Source organism: Sceloporus occidentalis, unplaced genomic scaffold (genome assembly GCF_023333645.1).
Source record: "Sceloporus occidentalis isolate IW3139 unplaced genomic scaffold, rSceOcc1.0.p SCAF_50, whole genome shotgun sequence".
NCBI classification, from domain to species: Eukaryota; Metazoa; Chordata; class Lepidosauria; order Squamata; family Phrynosomatidae; genus Sceloporus; species Sceloporus occidentalis.
Genome location: NW_028317030.1, coordinates 5,933,916 through 5,954,043, shown reverse-complemented (window position 1 = coordinate 5,954,043; position 20,128 = coordinate 5,933,916). Strand labels below are relative to the sequence as shown.

Here is a 20,128-nt window from a genome sequence, read left to right as displayed (position 1 = left end):
AAAGAAAAGGGAACGGATAATAATAATTGTAACACAATCGGTGACGATCACAGAATACCAGCTGTTATCATTCAGGACGGGAACAGCGAGAATCCAATAAATGACACGACAGCGGAAGAAGAGATATTCCACTTATAGAGTTCTTTTAGAAAATGCACAAGCGGTCTTCACATTCCAATCTTTTTATCATAGTATGATGTGCGCCCATTTGGGGAGCGCATTTAAAAAGATCCATAGGTGAAATAAATTGCTCTCAATAAATTGGATATCGTCCTATCAGTCCAAGGGAAGATGGAGTCTTCTTTGGTCAAAGTTGTTACATTTTATTGGGCCGACATAAAGCAGGAAAAGCTTGTAGGTCTCTTCTTGGATTCCGTCTGAAGTGTATTTTGAGATACTAAAAGCTTTTTCTCTACGTCATACTATATACAGTAATATAACCGCCAGCGCTGTATACAGTAATATAACCCCCAGCGCTGTATACAGTAATATAACCCCCAGCGCTGTATACAGTAATATAACCCCCAGCGCTGTATACAGTAATATAACCCCCAGCACTGTATACAGTAATATAACCCCCAGCGCTGTATACAGTAATATAACCCCCAGCGCTGTATACAGTAATAACCCCCAGAGCTGTATATACAGTAATATAACCCCCAGCACTGTATACAGTAATATAACCCCCAGTGCTGTATACAGTAATATAACCCCGGCGCTGTATACAGTAATATAACCCCAGCACTGTATACACTAATATACCCCCCAGCGCTGTATACAGTAATAACCTCCAGCACTATGAACAGTAATAACCCCCAATGCTGTATACAGTAATATAACCCCCAGCGCTGTATACAGTAATATAACCCCAGCGCTGTATACAGTAATATAACCCCCAGCGATGTATACAGTAATATAACCCCCAGCGCTGTATTCAGTAATATAACTACCAGCGCTGTATACAGTAATATAACCCCCAGTGCTGTATACAGTAATATAACCCCCAGTGCTGTATACATTAATATAACCCCCCAGCGCTGTATACAGTAATATAACCCCCAGCGCTGTATACAGTAATAACCCCCCAGCACTGTATACAGTAATATAACCTCCAGCGCTGTATACAGTAATATAACCCCCAGCGCTGTATACAGTAATATAACCCCAGCACTGTATACAGTAATATAACCCCCAGCGCTGTATACAGTAATATAACCCCCAGTGCTGTATACAGTAATATAACCCCCAGTGCTGTATACAGTAATATAACCCCCAGTGCTGTATACAATAATATAACCCCCAGTGCTGTATACAGTAATATAACCCCCAGTGCTGTATACAGTAATATAACCCCCAGTGCTGTATACAGTAATAACTCCCCAGCACTGTATACAGTAATATAACCCCCAGCGCTGTATACAGTAATATAACCCCAGCACTGTATACAGTAATATAACCCCCAGCGCTGTATACGTAATATAACCCCCAGTGCTGTATACAGTAATATAACCCCCCAGCGCTGTATACAGTAATATAACCCCCAGTGCTGTATACAGTAATATAACCCCCAGTGCTGTATACAATAATATAACCCCCAGTGCTGTATACAGTAATATAACCCCCAGTGCTGTATACAGTAATATAACCCCCAGCGCTGTATACAGTAATAACCCCCCAGCACTGTATACAGTAATATAACCCCCAGCGCTGTATACAGTAATATAACCCCAGCACTGTATACAGTAATATAACCCCCAGCGCTGTATACAGTAATATAACCCCCCAGCGCTGTATACAGTAATATAACCCCCAGTGCTGTATACAGTAATATAACCCCCAGTGCTGTATACAATAATATAACCCCCAGTGCTGTATACAGTAATATAACCCCCAGTGCTGTATACAGTAATATAACCCCCCAGCGCTGTATACAGTAATATAACCCCCAGTGCTGTATACAGTAATATAACCCCCAGTGCTGTATACAATAATATAACCCCCAGTGCTGTATACAGTAATATAACCCCCAGTGCTGTATACAGTAATGCCGGTTGGCATTGACAATAAACTCCCTTTATCTGCAGACCTGGAGCCGCCGTTGCTGTCAGTCATGTGATATTTTGGGGGACTTTCCCTGATCAATCACCACACTGAGCTGATGCTTTATGGCAATGCTAATGAAGTCCATTCCTCCATAGACTTTCATTAGAATATCCGACTGGGTGATTAAGACCGAGGCATTCTGTTGTTTCCCACAGGCAGTATGATAAGTAGATTGGGGATCAGATAACAGAGCGAGAATCATACAAATGGCTACTATTCAGCTGCCTGAAAACATTATATTACGGGGCAAAGAAAAGCCCATTTTATTTTGAAAATTTCTTTTTAACCTGATAAAAATAAAATGGTGGGAGATGCCCTTTAAGGTATTGTGGCCACACGGAAAAGCCATAAAGCACCATCCAATTTTACCACATGGTTATCACATTTGTTTTATGCTAAGGTAACTAAATATTCCTAGAATCAAAAAATTACTTATAAAACAAAATGTATGCACTGTCTCCTTAAGAATCATTTTTTATGTAACAAACAGCAGTATCCAAAATAACATTTTAGAGTCAAGGCCCAGGGCTGAGGTACGCAGCCAATTCCCAGAATTCTTTAATGCCACAAAAGTAATCCTTAAAAGGAACGCAAGATCATTATAATGATGAAAGGAACTTCAAAATGCTTAACCTTTGACTTATTAACATAAAATATCACGTCTTAGAAACCTATTTCATGCTAAATAAAGAATTCTGAAGCGGGTGTATGTTCAGCGTCGTGCTGCACAGAAGGGGTTAAACACAAAGCAATGCATGCTGGGAAATGTTTAAGTTAAAACTACTTTGTAGGGGTAGGTTTAATGAAATGAGGCATTGCAGAGAAAGGGTTAAGTAACATGTTTCAAGTAAAGCGTGTAGTAAGCAAAAACACGAAAATTATACAAAAAGGGGTATTTTAACAAACGTATTGGATAAAATGTGTAATTTTGTTACTATACAACACAGACGGATCTTGATTTTTTGGGGGGATGAATGTTAATGATGTAAAATATTTAAGAAAGGTGTTTAAAAGGCAGAGATCAGACGCTATGATCAGGCGACAGGTGAAGGAGGTTATGTCAGCACAAGGGCTGCGGCCTCTCTCCTGAATGTCACACGGTGTATGCCGGCTGGCCTTATCAAAATAAGATTTTGGAATGAAAGAAATGGTAAATTCTGTTGTTTTTATTATTATTGCTTTTTTTTTATTTTGTGTATGTATGTATATATATAATTTTTTTTATTATGATTATTGCTTTTTTATTTTTTGTGTGTATACCTATATATATTTTTTATTATTATTGCTTTTTTAAATTTTATTTTGTGTGTGTATATGTATTTTGATTATTGCTATTGTATTGTGTGTGTGTGTATATATATTTATATATTTTTTTAATTTTATTTAAATATTTATTTTATGTGCTGACATAAGTCTGCGGCGCTGTACAATTAAATAGCTGTGAGATGTAACAATGGCGAGAAATGTGGTGTATTGGGTTGCCAAATTAGGCTTAAAAATCCTAATACCCGCAGGGGGTAATAAACTACCCACCCCTCCTCTAACGGAGATGTCGGCGTTAAAATATCTTTCTGGATACAGCCTTTACCAACCAAACAATTTTTATCACGTTAACAAACTACAGGCGAGAAGTTTATTTTATTTGTCAGAGCAAAGGAGAAAATGTCCTCTAAATGTAAGGAAGTTTTACTTTACTGAAAGGGTGGTAGCTAAGTGGCACAGCCTCCCAGCAGAAGTGGTAGAGGGTAATACAGTGAGGGTATTAAACACGCATGGGATAGACATACGGCTCCTGAATCTAAGACGAGACCAACGACTGATTAAGTTATTTATGGGTCTTATCTGCCACCGTATTATATGTTTATATCGCCTTAAGAAGAAGAAGAAGAAGAATTAGATCCCTTCTCTGATATATTTTATTATCTCTACAGCGATTTCCCTGTTCCTTTGTTTTAGTTACAGCTTGTTTGGCTGAATGTATCTCGGTTTAACAAGCATCTGGTCTTAGATATCAGCCAAACAGGTTGCCAACATGACAAAGCATGGCAATCGCCATGGCAACTGGAATATTTCTCAGAATTTTCACTAGTAATTATTATTATTTTATCAAATTATACTCGGGGACTGAAAACCATCGCCAGCATGAACCGCGCAGACCTGCGTCGATCAGAGGACTGTATGATCTGAACATGCTAAACACGTATGATGCCCGGTGACATCCGCTTTATAAAGTGATTGCGTGGAATGACTTCTCCTTCCACTGACTGACGTTGATTGATGGGTTTTGGTTTACTTTTAAAAACGTCAATTACGAAACGGCAAAGCAGGCGAAAAACAAGAAGATATTGCCTCCAAACCATTGTTGTATTTCACCTCTGACCTTTAACCCCGCGGAGCACATGAGGATTCAAAGTAAGTCTACAGGGGACAGGAGGACAGAAGCTGCCAAACCAGATCGGCCGAGTTAGACCTGAACTCATCATCCCGTGTCTATTGGGGTATTTTTCACACATGGCTGCCTGCATGTTCTAGGATTTAAAGCCCTGACCCTCACCCGGGAGTGTATTTACCTTTTAGAGTTTCCCCCTCTGAGGTCAGCTCCATAAAGACATGGCTGGATGAGTTTGGGGTGGAAAAACTTGACCGGCCGCACAGAGCCCTGACCTCAACCCCATCCAACACCTTTGGGATGAACAGAGATTGTGAGCCGGGCTTCTCGTCCAACATCAGTGTCTGACCTCACAAACGCTCTACTGGATGAACCGGCGAAAATTCCCCAAACTCCCCCAAATCTTTTGGAAAACCTTCCCAGAAAAGGGGGACCAACTTTATATGAATGTCTATGTATTTAGTGAATGTGATGTCATCAAAGTCCCTGTTGGTGTAATGGTCAGGTGTCCCAATACTACGGTATATCCATATAGTGTATATGATATCGGTGCCATATATTATGTAAATAAATCTTAAGGTCGTCGCAATACGTTTTTCCTTTTTTTTTTTTTTTTTGTAATGATCCCAATCCCAACTCCACCTGTAACCCTATCGCTAATAATTCCCCCAAAAGGATGGTCGTCTACTTTGGCCACCTGATATGTTGGGACATGAATGTATGACATCATCACTTTTAGCAAAGTTTGGCCTCGATAACCTAAGCTTCCGAATGGTCTACGGCCACCGGGTGTCCTAAAAAGAACATAAAGCTGACCAGCAGTGCGATTCACCAGTATACGGCATCTCACCTTCGAGGGACCTGTCCAACCATGAGAGGTCTCATGGGTCTCTAAAAGCCTCTTCTGGATGCAGACTGGCTCTGCTGAGATGTGGCTTGGCAAAGCTGGTTTAGACGGGTCTTTGAAAACCTATAATGTTGAGTTTTGAGCTGGGAAGCCCCAGGCAAAGGCTTTTCAGCTTAAGTCATCATTTTTTAATATATTTTTTTTTTAAAGATTATATGTGATAAAAGTAAGAATAACACATTTACCTTCAGGGATAGAATGTACTTCAGCTTGCTGTGAGAATTATTATTGTAATTTTTTTTTTTTTTTTTTTTTTTTTTTACTTATAAATGGCTGTTTTACCGAAAGAGTAGTTGTTGCGTTGCACAGCCTGCTGGTAAAAGTGGTACAGAAAAAATATTTTATTTCTTTTTTGAACATTTGATACAAATAATAACGAAAATAATTCCTTTTTTTCAATGATTGATTTAATTATAGTTAATGACAAATGTGGGATCTTTGAGCCGCTGGTACCAGGAGGTTGGTGAGATTAAGTAGCGTTTGTCCTTGAAATATACAAAGTAAAGTTTGCCAAATAATAGACATTTTGGCTGACTTTGGTTACGGACTTTCCACAGGCTTAGTTAGGAGATGTAAGGAAGTTTTGTGCTGCGACACGGCTGTTGTTGGAACTGGTGTCGAGAACCTAGCTCGGAATTGTAACAATTAAAGCGGACACGTGAAAGCTGCCGGTGTTATGTGGAACTGGTATTGGTTTTGTTTGTTTGTTTGTTAATTTTGTAATTAACATTGTTTGGCAGAGAAGGAGTTAATGCAGCCAATTTGCAGAATTTACTAGAAAGAAAGAAAAAAAAATAAAAAATAAAAAAAGTGACCGATAAGATCTTCGGTGACAACAGGGGGGCCAGGGGAAGCCTTTTGTTGAAGGTAAGCCCCATTGATGTGGATAGGAGTCCCGGTAATATTGTATTCGCTGAGTCTAACCTGTCCAGCAGGTTTAAAGACATTCTGCGGGCCGGAAAGCGAGCGAAAAGACAGGAGTTCAGACTTTTGGAAGAAACCAATAGCGAAAAAAGGAGTCAAGGACTCAAGACAAGGAGACACAGGGCAAGGAGGGCTTCAAGGGGCACGTGAAGACCACCTTGCGTTGGCTCAATGCCAGCGTGGACCAGAGGCTGAGCAGAGGATTCTGGGAATGCGGGAGAAACGTGAGGTTTGTATAAATAGCAATATTATCATTTCTTATAATCTGCAATTTATATGTTTATGACACACTCAACAAACAATACTATGTTTAGTTTAAGGCTTAATTGCCTAAAACTGGGATTTTTTTTTTTTTTTTAACGATTTTAAAAAATAAACGGAGAAAAAATTAGTTTGAAGCCAGAATTATTCATTCAAAAAATAATTTGTATTGGTAATATTTCATTATTTTCCTTTTAGCAACTCTAATTGCCTTTCTTTTCTTTTTTTTTTTTTGTATTACTTTTGGTTACCACTAGATATACCTTTTTGGATGGAGGCAGTCATTGTATTCTTATTTTTTATTTGTTTTTTATTTTTTTTTTTTACTGATCCGTCTCATTAATGTACAACAATGGAAAATCTTTATATACCGGTATTTTTTTTTTAATTTTATTACATTGACTAAATAGAAACTTATAGAGGTTATCCTGTGCTTTTTCACCTGTATCTGTAGAGTAGACTCTGATCACTGTTTGAAATGTAAAGAATGAACTGTGCATGAACTAAAAAAATAAATAAATAAATACAATTTCTATATAAAATAATAATGGAAGCTTGAAGCCACTAAGTACCTCCTTGTATTAACATAGCTACTTTAATTAATTATTTTTGGTAAAGGTGGCGACCACGTGGACAACTGATCTGCAGAGCTGACAATCCTTTGGAAATGCAAATTTCATGACTAAGGAGAGAACTTCCAACTTGAACATGTGAACAATTTTATCATGAATTCACCAGAAACTACAGCAGGTTGTGTTAGAAATTTCACCCCTGGTATTTGTGGACCTGAAAGCTTAGTTTCAGTAACTCCTGGCTACTTTGGTGTATTTTTTTCTCTCGCCTCTATGAGGATAACGCCGTTTTCCGGACACATTTTGGGCTACGCTTCGTTTGTAACAAACTCGGCATTCTAAGAGTGAAATCACCCAGAGCGAAGCCATCGGAGGTCAATATGGTCCTCTGGTTTGGGAGAAAGCAAGAGGACAATATCTGCGAAATCAATTTGTTGCAACAGAAACGGTGAGATTTTTCTTTTTCCTAAATAAAAAAATAAATAAATAAAAAAAAAAAAATAAAAAAAAAAAAAAAAGACTTCTACAAAGTCATCATTTCAGCTTTATCTAGGGAACCAAAGCTAGGGGTCTCCATAGCAATTCCCTGATAATCATAAAGAATTCTATGTTGGACCTAGAATTCTTTATGCAAAATAGATGACCTTAGAAAGGTCAGAATAATTCTACCTCCTTAAAGCCTTTAATTTTTTGGGGAAAAATTATTCTGGTTATGGTTCCAAACATTTTATGGATTACTATGTTGCTAAAACCACTTCTCAAGCTTTGCTGCTGAAACGTAACCCCCAGGGTGTTTCGATCCCTCGGAGCCATCATCCTGTAAAAATACGTTTGGGTAAAACCACTAACCTCTTTGAAAAACATGTTGTTCCTGTATGTGAAGCGGCGGCTCTGCCTGACAGCTTAATTTATGGCTTTTTTTGTGAATGCAGGTTACAAACATCTAAAGAAAAATGCCTTGTGGACCCAGCTAGTCCCTGCCACAGTGTTTATTTGTTATTGTTGTAATTACCCCCACTATTGCATACAGACCACTAAACATCTATTAGTTCTCCAACATCTGTAATTTAGAGGGCCAATGGGATGGAGAGGTTAGGATGGTGGGCAATGGATATGGAGATGTTGGTAGGATGGAGAACAACTGGCATGGAGTGGTTGGTATTATGGAGAACAACTGGCATGGAGTGGTTGGTAGGATGGGGGCCATTGGGATGAAGAGGTTGGTAGGATTGGGGCTATTGGGATGGAGAGGATAGTAGGGTGGAGGCCATTGGCATGGAGTGGTTGGTAGGGTGGAGGGCCATTGGCATGGAGTGGTTGATGGGATGGAGGGCCATTGACATGGAGTGGTTGATGGGATGGAGGGCCATTGGCATGGAGTGGTTGATGGGATGGAGGGCCATGGGCATGGAGTGGTTGATGGGATGGAGGGCCATGGGCATGGAGTGGTTGATGGGATGGAGGGCCATGGGCGTGGAGTGGTTGATAGAACGGACACTAGTAAATTACTTACGTAATATAATATTCTTTATGGAATTTTCGCCAGGCTTGTTGTCACATTAAAGACCTTAGTGGGTCATATATGGTTTTTTTTTTTGTGGTTTATTGGTTCTTGAAGCTTTTGTAAGGGTGGAGCACGAGAGAGAAGGAGAGCTGATATATAAGGGCAGGAATTGGATAATACGGATCCTTGGCTTATTTTAGAACCCAGCCTTGTCTTAATCTGTTGAGTGCAACTAAATTTAAAGAAATAAAATAAAAACATTGAGTTAATTGTTAAAATTCAATATATATAATTAATGATTTCCCACCTTTTTTACAATTTCCTTTAATAAGTGGCTCCAGTCGAGGCCCGTAATACAAATTGAAGGATGGGAACTCACTGATGCCTGTCAGTCATTTCAAGATCCATGTTTATAAAACACTTCAGGAGTTGTGTTGTCCCAAAAACACGAAACCGGTTTATTTCTCACTTGCTAAAATTGAACAAAAACAACCTCCTTGAATTGTTTGCCCCGTTTTATTCACCTCTCCTTCAAACACTTAAAAGGAACAGTTTTGATTTTAGCAACGTTTTTTTTTTTTTACTTCTTGGCCTATTATTAGCTAATTTTGAGATGGTTTTTCTTTACCGAGAGGGTGGTAGATAAGTGGAACATCCTCCCAGCAGAAGTGGTAGAGGGTAATACAGTGAGGGTATTAAACATGCATGGGATAGACATACGGCTCCTGAATTTAAGACGAGACCAACGACTGATTAAGGTTTGAGTCTTTACAGGAGGAGCAACAGGCGACTTGGACGGGGTTCGAATGGGGGCCCAATCTGCCATCAAATGCTACATGTCACATGACAGTTAAGCATGCCCTGAAAAAATATGAATGGCCTAAAATGCTATTTCTGGGAAGGGTTTTGGCATTTAGTGATCTTAGGAATGATGGGGTTTTTTGCTTTTTTTTTATTTTGCGTGTAGTTACAGAATTATTACATTTGAAAGAATAGGAAATCACAATAGTCCAATAAATCCTCGCATGCCCCGGTCTGTATGAGAGGTGACCCGAGAGTCTGACCTCGTTTAGTAGATAGTAACCTCCGGGGGTTTCGGCAAATATTTACGTCCATTGTCTTATTCCTTATCGGGGAGGAAGATCCGTTCTGGAATCTGACACTTTGATCTTTACAGTACCATTCACCCGAAAGGGTTCACAAAACAACTTTAAAGAGTCTAACATTCTTCGCCTAATTTTAGAAGACCTCTTCACTGGCCCAAAAAAAAAAGTAATATAAAAATGTGCGTTTTGGTTTTTTTCCATGCACTTCTCAAATTCTCAGCTAGCTCTATCATTTTATTTCATTTATTTTTACTAATCCATGGCACCGCCACCCGTCGGCCCCACCGGGCCTCTGCTCTTACGCTGGACATCAGGATATGATGTCATATCCCAGCACTCCAATTTAAGGCCATGCTGTAAAAGTTCGCCATCATGTTAATGGGCCGGCCCTATAAGCGGCCCGCTAAGCAGCGGCGCCACAGGGAGCTTCGAGACCCAATAGAGCGGGACTGGCTGCTCTCCACCGGACCTGCTGCCAGCATGTGCCCTTCCACTTGTATAATATATACCCCTCAGCATCTTAAAGGGTCAGAGCGACCATAAGAGGGGCTTTACCAGGACTTTTCATGCGGCATTTTGAGGTTTGATGTAACGGAGTAAGAAAATAAATGCCGTGTTTATGAATAATGCATTATTGTGGTTTTTGAAGCGTGTAGAACCCTCAAGCCCGGCTGGGCTCCTAGAAAAGAGGGGCAAGGGTTGTTTTTTTTTTTTTGTTTTGTTTTTTTGTCTTTTTAACCATTTTTGATATGATATAAACATTTTGGGCAGGTTGGGGGGCGGGGATCCCACCTGACAATGGGCTAAGTGTGACTTCTCATAAACCATCCTTGGAATCTTTTGCGCGGATGTAAGGTTGATGAATGATTCTGATGTTGTCCTCCTACATTCCGCGCTGTCTCGTCTGTTTTTAGAATCCAGGAGATCCCGCTGCTTTGTTCCGCACAGAAGAACCGCGTGAGGACGCTTAAAAAGTTATTGGCGTGTAAATCCACCGACCGCTTCCAGAGAGGTAAATAACTCACAATTTTTGAGGTTTTCTGGGGTTTATCTAAAAGCATCTCCAATTCTGTTCTACTCAAACAGATACATCTCTGCAATGGGTCTCCCACCATGTTTTTATTCCAAGTATCAGAAATATTTTAAAAATGGATTTTAAATCTGTTTTCTCTTTTTTTATAACGGTTCTAGTTTTCCATAATGTTTTCAGGCAGCTGAATATCAGCCGTTTGTATGAGGTTCTCCCTCTGTTATCTGAGCCCCGATCTACTAAACCCCCCGACTCCTTATCATACTGCCTTTGGGGAACAATAGAATGGCTCAGTCTTAATCACCCAGTTAGACTCTCTGACTAATGAAAGGCTATGGAGGAGCTGATTTCATTAGCATTGCCATAAAGCATCAGCTCAGTGTGGTGTTTAACAGCAATGGCTGCTCCAGGTCTGCAGATAAAGGGAGTTTATTGGAGCAAATCGGATAAAACCAGGTTTTCGTTAATGCCGACCAATGTTGCTGTATACAGCGCTGGGGGTTATTACTGTATACAGCGCTGCGGGTTATTACTGTATACAGCGCTGGGGGTTCTATTACTGTATACAGCGCTGGGGGTTCTATTACTGTATACAGCGGTGGGGGGTTATTACTGTATAAAGCGCTGGGGGTTATATTACTGTATACAGCGCTGGGGGTTATATTACTGTATACAGCGCTGGGGGTTATTACTGTATACAGCGCTGCGGGTTATTACTGTATACAGCGCTGGGGGTTATTACTGTATACAGCGCTGGGGGTTCTATTACTGTATACAGGGCTGGGGGTTCTATTACTGTATACAGCGGTGGGGGTTATTACTGTATAAAGCGCTGGGGGTTATATTACTGTATACAGCGCTGGGGGTTATATTACTGTATACAGCGCTGGGGGGGTTATATTACTGTATACAGTGCTGGGGGGTTATATTACTGTATACAGTGCTGGGGGGTTATATTACTGTATACAGCGCTGGGGGTTCTATTACTGTATACAGCGCTGGGGGGTTCTATTACTGTATACAGCGCTGGGGGGTTCTATTTCTGTATACAGCGCTGGGGGTTCTATTTCTGTATACAGCGTTGGGGGGTTCTATTTCTGTATACAGCGTTGGGGGGTTATATTACTGTATATAGCGCTGGGGGTTATATTACTGTATATAGCGCTGGGGGTTATATTACTGTATAAAGCGCTGGGGGGTTATATTACTGTATATAGCGCTGGGGGTTCTATTACTGTATACAGCGCTGGGGGTTCTATTACTGTATATAGCGCTGGGGGGGTTATATTACTGTATATAGCGCTGGGGGGTTATATTACTGTATATAGCGCTGGGGGGGTTATATTACTGTATATAGCGCTGGGGGGTTATATTTCTGTGCATTTTTACCAAATATTCTAGTTGTAACCTCCTTAATTCATTTTTATATATATATATTATATATATAAATAACTCCTGCAGTAACTTACTTGAAATGTGGAAGTTGTCCTGTTTCTGTTGGTTCCAGCCCAAGCGTTTCATTACCATAAAGGTCCATGAATGGGTTTAATTGTTTATTATCATCCAGACCATCAGGTTCAGGTCCTGAGCTTTCCGGATGAAGTAAAACCTGCTCTGTTGCTTCATGTCGTTCTAATGCCTCATTTTATATCAGGAGCCGTCGGGGAGACCGCGTTACACCTGGCCGTCCTGTATGACAATGTCGAAGCGGTGAAGGTCCTCTTAGAAGAAGCCCCTGATCTGGTTAACCAACCCATGGTTTCTGAGTTGTATGAAGGTAAGCGCATCTTCTCCAAGGGAAGTGGACATTGCGTCATTCCGTCATACATGCGTTCCTTCTTCATCATTCTTCTGTCGTCATTTTGACCTTAGTAACCTATTAAATGGTTATTTTTCCCTACTTGTGACTCCATGGAAACTTTTAATTTCGTAGTTTAGTGTTTTTTTTTTGTTTTTTGTTTTTTTTTTAAAGAAATGTGGCTTATAGTCCATGTGCATGTGTTGAATCTTTCTCTGGTCGTTCCGGTGTATGAAGTCCAATGTATTTGTCGTTATGTTGATTTCCGACGGACTCTCTTCTCCAGGCCAGACTGCTTTGCACATCGCCGTGATGCGTCAAAACGTAGCGATCGCCCGGGAGCTGATCGACAAAGGAGCAGACGTGTCTACTGCGCGGGCCATGGGGACGTTCTTCAAACTGAAGGCCACCAACTCTTTCTATTACGGTAAGAACATGATACGCCTAACTCCTTGTATACAACGCTCTACGGTTCTAATAGTTATGATATTGGGGTCATATATTAATCTCTTATTAGCATTATCCAGTGACCTACATGCAGTTTTTAAAATTTTTATTCCTTACTGCCCCCTTTTGAGGTCTCCCAGACCTCCCTTAGACTTCAACCAAGGAGGGAAGGAAGGGGTTGTATATAGCGGAGTTCAGCCCATGGAGAGCATGGCTTCAGCTTTCACTGTGGCCCTACCGCTTTGGCGCGCATGTCTCCGATCTTCACACGACCAGGTGGAAGCACAAAATACCTTTTTTAGGGAAACGGCTCTCAAACCGCACAAAAGTCACATGGCTACAGCCCACCACCAGCCGCACTAACCATGTGCCTTGAAACCTGCATCCCTCTAGTCATGTCAGATATCGGGTCATGCTCTCTCTTTGACTTGTGCATTCAAATTTGTATTAGTTGCAAATTTACAGAATTTTGGTAAATTCGGCGATTCGTATGAAGCCCCCAAAACGAGGCAACAAGCTCAGAATTTTCGGGCCAGGAAAAAAAAAAAAAAAAAAAAAAAGTGGTAGGAAAAATGATATATCCAGATTAACCTTAAAAATGGAGTCTGTAGTTGAAGCGGATACAGTTTACTGATTGGTTGTCCAGGCTCCGTATTTTACATTTTGTAAACGTTAAAGCTACCGCAGGGCTCAACGGAGAAGCCAAGTTCCGTTTGTCCCAAAAATCTAGTAGAATAAAGAGTGAAAAGCTGCAAGTATCCTATGTAGAAGCCATTATGTCTCCAAGTGGACAAGGTGGCCTATGACAAAGACCTTTCTCGTCACCATCTCGATGACTGGTCTTAGCGAGATGTTGGACTTGGCCTGTCGGAGATATTTGGGATTGGTCCCCAAAACTCTGTCACCTTATATAACATGATGGATTGTTCTGTGTGTGTACGTCTTTATTCTGTGTACTACGGACTGATCGAGGTGAGGAACCAGCGGAGAACAAACAGAGGAACGAGTTCACGAGGTGGAGTTGTTGATGTTCTGCTTATTGTTTTGGGTAAACTGGTAGATTTTTGGCGGCTTCTCTGATATTTCCTCTTTCGTTGCCTGTCATGTAGTTTTGAGTCTAGTCAGTGGCCGTATCTGATTTTGGTTTTATTTATGCCAGACCTGAATTTCCTCATTCTTTAGTGTATAATGTACAGTGTATGATACAAGATCCATAAGGCACGCAATGTACTCATCACTTGTTTTTGTCACAGTCTTGGGGATGTGTCGACTTTCCGCTGTCCCAGGCAGCCTTCCGAACCATACATTCATAAAATATGTCACTTGCCTTTAGGAGAAGCTGCAGCTCCAGAGCTGCAGTGGAACATCTCCTTCATAGTGTGATTTCATGCCACTTTCTGTGCATGCACACAGGTGGGGCCTTATTATAACCCCACTACAGAATTTTACGCTACGGGTGTAATTTGCATTAAAGTACATATGTACTTTCATTTGTGGTTTTGGTTGCATTAAATAAAATTATTATTTATTCAGATTGTAAAACAATATTTGCCAATTCTGTGAATAAATTACTCTAGCAATTTTAAATGCATTTCTCTCTTAATCTGTGAATTTACATCCCTGGGTAACAGGAATAGAACGTTAAGAGAACGATAACCATTGAAATCAGTAACTTTGTATCTACTCCACCTGCAGCATATCTTAAGGGTTAATGCGGTCAATTTCATTGGAAACACCCTAAAGATATATTTGCTATAGGATGTGAATAATGGAACGCCTCATCCCACCGCACTGGGGTAACCTATTTACTACAGTCCAAAGGTGAAATGCGTTTGTGTGCGACAGGAATGTGCGTTTGTATGCGATATGTAAGAAATATACATTCTTTATGTAATATATAACCATGTAATATTTTGTGTTTCAATTCAAATAAGATTTTTTTTTTTATTATTTTCCAGCTAACGACGTCTCTTGCTGTCTTTATTTTTTCCTCCCCTTCCAGGAGAACACGTTCTGTCGTTCGCTGCCTGCGTGGGGAATGCTGAGCTTGTTCGGTTATTACTTCTGCATGGAGCAGATCCGGAGGCCAAAGACTCGCTGGGTACAGAATGGTTCTGTTGAGTTACTGGGGCTATTACGGACCCAAAATACTGAACACAATTAGGTTTTCCTGATCGTTGGTGGTAGTTGGAACCGCTCACCCTGCCCCGTTGCTTCCTTTTTTTTTCTGCTGCTTGTTGGCCGGCCGGCCAGCCATTCATCGACCTTCATGAAGGCAAACTTGGCCTGGATCAAAAAAATGGAAGTTGGTGAAAAGCAAAGGGTTTTGTTTCGATCGTTCACATTTATAATACTTGACATCTGATGTGATGAGACTCCAAGTTTTGTTAATTTGGCATTTCTAAATATTTACAAATAGATGACAGAGAACACAATCCTGAGAAAATGGCCATTGTGTCATGAACTAGTCAAAGCAGAAATAAGAAAAGTTTCCTGAATTTGCACATTAAGGAAAAAAATGAGGATTATATATTTGTTTTGTTTTTGCGGAACCTTTTTCTCTTGTTTTGCATTCTTCTTCTTTTTTTTTTTTTTTTTTTTTTTAAATCTTGTATTTCTGTAAATGAAGTTCCGCTTGTAAGCTAGCGCGTTATGTCCTACCCCAAAGTCATACCGGACAAGGAAATTAAAATTGTATATATTTTTGTTTTTGGAGCAAAAGTTAATTCAAGGTTATGCATTTTCTTATCTGTCCACAGGTAACACCGTCCTTCACATTCTGGCATTTCAGCCGCACAAGATGGCCGCCTGTCAAATGTATGACCTCATCCTGGCCTATCACAAAGAGAAAGTAGGATCATTAGAGGACATCTGCAACAATGACGGTCTCACGCCTCTAAAGACGGCCGCAGGAGAGGGTAACACTGTGGTACGTCAACTACAACACATCCGGAGTGCTAGAGAACTTAAAGCCATCTTTAGGATGGAAGCCAATGGAAGAGTTGACCGTTCTCATCATGTAGGCTTAATGGAATATCTAAGTTTTTATATATTTATTCATATTCTAGATGTTTCAGCATCTGGTTCAGAAGAGAAGACAGATCCAATGGACCTTTGGCCCTATTAGCTGTTACCTTTATGACCTGACTGAGATTGACACGTGGGGGGACCCCAAGTCTGTCCTCAATCTTGTGGTTTCTGGAGAAAAGAAAGAGGTAACGGGATGACCCGATTAAAGATAGCTCTAGGGTTTGGTTTTATTATTGTGCATCAATTCATCCAAACGTGTCTGGTTAATTTCCAGGCGCGTCGGATTCTGGACCTCTCCCCGGTTAAGGAGCTGGTTAATAGGAAGTGGCAGAGGTTTGGCCGGCCCTATTTCTGGTCGTTGGCGGTCCTCTACATCCTATACATGGCCTGCGTCTCTTTCTGTTGTGTCAACCGGCCTCTAAAATCCAAAACCGAAAATTCCACGAACCCCAGGGACATCACAATATTTGTGCAAAAATCCCTAAAGGTGAATAAAGGGTGAACTATGTATTTTATATATCACAATAGTCATTTTCTTCAATTATGCTGAAAATATATGTGTAATGGGTTACAAAAATTTAAAAAAATTGTCACTTTATCTCAAAATGGAAATATTTCTTCAGTAACTTTGGGCTGTTTTTCTGCAGGAAGCCTATTCCACACCTGAAGACCTCGCCCGTCTTGGTGGGGAAATGATCAGTGTTATCGGGGCAATAATAATTCTGCTGCTGAAGGTAAATATCCTGATGTGTGTAAGTTTATATTTTCCAACAAGAAAAAAAAAACAACTTAAAAGCTCCCTTCTTTTGAGTAGATGTTGACGTAGCGATTGTAAAGTTTGGCGCGCTTACTCACACTAGCTCTCGTGTTCTCCAACAGTTTCCCTTCTCTGCCAACCCCTTCCACATCTTCTATCTTTTCTATATCTTCGTCCCCATCGCCACGGGCATAACCTGGTGCGAACGTCCAACAAAATGGCGGCTCTTCCATTGACCTGCCCCCTGATTCTCCATTCGGTGGAGAGAACGACCCAGAAAGGGTGAAATAAACTAGAAGATCTTCAGTTCTAGAATTTCAACAATCTTCCCGATTTTCCTTTCAGATCCCTGACTTGCTGCAGATAAAAAATCCTAGGTACCTCACGCAAGCTGTCCAGGGTGGGCCGTTCACCCTTATTATGTAAGTGTTGCGGAATTTTATATTTCTGTATAGAACACTAAATATTATATTTGCACAAAATATGATGGCACTATATAAAAGAAAGTATTTGTTATAAAAAAAAAAATTTATTTTTTTTAATCGTTTTGAATTTTCTGTGCCCGGACAGCATCTCCTTTCCTTGCCTGATCCTGGTGACCCTTATCTTGAGACTCACTAACACAGACGGAGAGGTGGTCCCCATGTCCATGGTGTTGGTTCTCGGATGGTGCTACGTCATGTACTTTGCCCGAGGTTTCCAGATGCTCGGACCTTTCACCATCATGATTCACAAAGTAAGGAGAATTAAAGGGATGATAGTCTACCAGTTAACGAACATCTCACAAAACCCAAGACCGTTACTAACCTCTATAATGTCAGTTGGCGCCAGAGTGAGGTCTAAATAAGCTATGTTCAACCTTCAGAGAGTATTTCACCACAAGTTCTTCAATTTGCTTCTTATGCTTTCTTAGCTCCTTCCATAGAAACGTCCTCCACTAATCCCTTAATTCTACTCTGTTCTCTCCAGATGATTTTCGGGGACCTGTTGCGGTTCTGCTGGTTAATGGCTGTCGTCATATTTGGCTTTGCTACCGGTAAGTAAATCATACGTGGGTTGATCTTATGGAAGAATCGCCATATATTAATAATAATTAATAATAACTTTACTAAACTTTGTGCGCTTGGTACCGTTGGAAGCCATCAAGTTGAGATTGATTTATATTTTGTGGACGTTTTTGGCATATCAATGATTCTCTTGCTTCTGATTGGCTGAGTACCTTTATGGAACAGTTCAAAACCAATGGACATGGCGAAACCCACAGATTAAATATTAAGCTATTTAATGTATTGTCAAGAAAATGTTGGTTGATCTTCATAGGAACCAATTCTCTCTGTCTCCCCAGCTTTTTATATCATATTCCAGACGGAGGATGCGTCCAAGCTGGGGCATTTCTACAGCTACCCCATGTCTCTCTTCAGCACCTTTGAGCTTTTCTTGAATGTCATCAACTCCCCGACAAATTATGATGTGGACCTCCCTTACATTTTCAGTATTATCTACTTCACCTTTACGGTCATTGCAAACCTGTTGATGCTGAACCTCCTGATTGCTATGATGGGGGACACGCACTGGCGGGTGGCGCAAGAGCGGGATGAGCTGTGGAGAGCACAGGTATTGAGCGACATCTGACCTCTCCATTCACGTTACTCTTTCAGTTGATCAGAGCTCCTTTTTATTTATTTTTTTATTTTATTTTTTTTATTTTTTTTTATGACTTATCTTCAGGAATATTTGTAGAATAAATTGAGAAAATGTTGTTTTCTGCATCTAAGAAACTAAGTCCGGAATTGCTGCCCTGTCAGAAATCTCTCTATTATGATGTTTTGCGTACATATGTGTAATAAATGGTTGTCTCCAGAAATAAAAAATAAAAAAAAAAAACGAATCGACCTTATGTACATGTGTCCAAGTTGGGACACCTTCCGTGGGAGAGTATAGGCGGATGGAGTTAAAGACTAGGCCCAGTCTCCTACCTTACTTACTCTCCCACAAAAAAATGCCACGCTTAGGGAGATATGCTGGACCAAAGTTAGAATTTATGCAGACGTTTTGCTAAATTAAATGCTGTCCATTATTATTTAGGATTTTTTTTTTGTTTTTTTGTTTGTATTAAATGCCGATTGAGGAACCACATATTGGCTACTCTTGACCCGTTTGTCAATTTAGTTAAATTTTATAATATCCCCTTCCTCGGCCTACCTTCCAGGTCGCAGCCACCACCGTGATGCTGGAGAGAAAACTTCCACGTTGCCTATGGCAACGATCGGGTGTCTGTGGCAGAGATTATGGACTGGGGGATCGCTGGTACCTCCGGTGAGTTCACCATCACTTGAACTATTTCAACAGTAAAAAAAAAATGTGTGTGTGTATGTGTATATATATATATATATATATATATATATATATATATATATATATATATATATATATTTCTTAAGCTTTCTGTTAATTCTCCCACACATTCTTATTTTTTATTGGTATCCACTTTGAAAATGTTCTACCACAGATCATTTGCAAATATGAGTTGTTGGCTTTTGTTAACTTTTGTGGATGTGCATCGAGAAAACTCTCTACACAAACCATCGGACGACCAGTGGTGGATAATATCACTTTTGAAGATAAAATAATGATGAGAATTTACATTTGGAAGGTTTATTATACATTTTTTGATCATTTGGAATAAATCTTGGTCTTATCTGGTTCTATTTGCAGAGTGGTGGCCAGGAGGGACCTCAGCCAGCAGAAGATTCGCCGTTACGTCGAGGCGTTCCAAGGTCCAGAAAACGAACACCAGAAACCTAAACCTGAGAAGCCTCGTACCAGGAATATCCATTTGACCAAGGGGATAATCTACAGCGTCCCAGGAAATCTCCCAACCTTCGAGTTCACTGAGGACAACGAACCTTCGAAAAGCATGCAAACGCTGGGTTACCTACGGAACCAAGGTCCATTTTCTGGGCAAGATAACCCATGTGCAACCAGACTTGAGTTGCCTCAAATATGTGTAGAAGACACAAGGACAGACCCCACAGCTTCAGGAAACAGGACGGTTCCAGTGAGAAAGGCCAGTGGCCGTGGCTGGCAGATCGTGAGGTCAATCACCATTGAGCAGCTACGTGGACATATACCACAGAGTAGCACAGAGGAGTTGGAGGAGATACACCACGTGTGACAAATGCATGACCTAAGGTGTAATCACGGCTAGATGTTGTGGGTCTTTTAGAATGCCAGAGCTATGCAGTAGCGGATGCTAAAACTGACTGTGGCCCCGGGGAAAGCCAAAACGGAAGAAGGTGC

General features: G+C 40.5%; 1 protein-coding gene across 1 annotated transcript; it reads left to right on the top strand.

Moving 5' to 3' along the window:
- The first annotated feature begins 7,536 nt into the window (after positions 1–7,536).
- On the top strand, positions 7,537–20,003 carry LOC149288764 (transient receptor potential cation channel subfamily V member 5-like). Its single transcript, XM_089491457.1, has 15 exons — positions 7,537–7,604; positions 10,681–10,778; positions 12,451–12,573; positions 12,881–13,021; positions 15,044–15,142; positions 15,801–15,970; positions 16,110–16,256; positions 16,346–16,558; positions 16,719–16,805; positions 17,174–17,250; positions 17,399–17,564; positions 17,798–17,864; positions 18,174–18,442; positions 19,038–19,144; positions 19,544–20,003. Exons 1-15 carry the CDS (start codon positions 7,537–7,539, stop codon positions 20,001–20,003), a joined length of 2,292 nt encoding a protein of 763 aa, XP_089347583.1.
- The last annotated feature ends 125 nt before the right edge of the window (positions 20,004–20,128 follow it).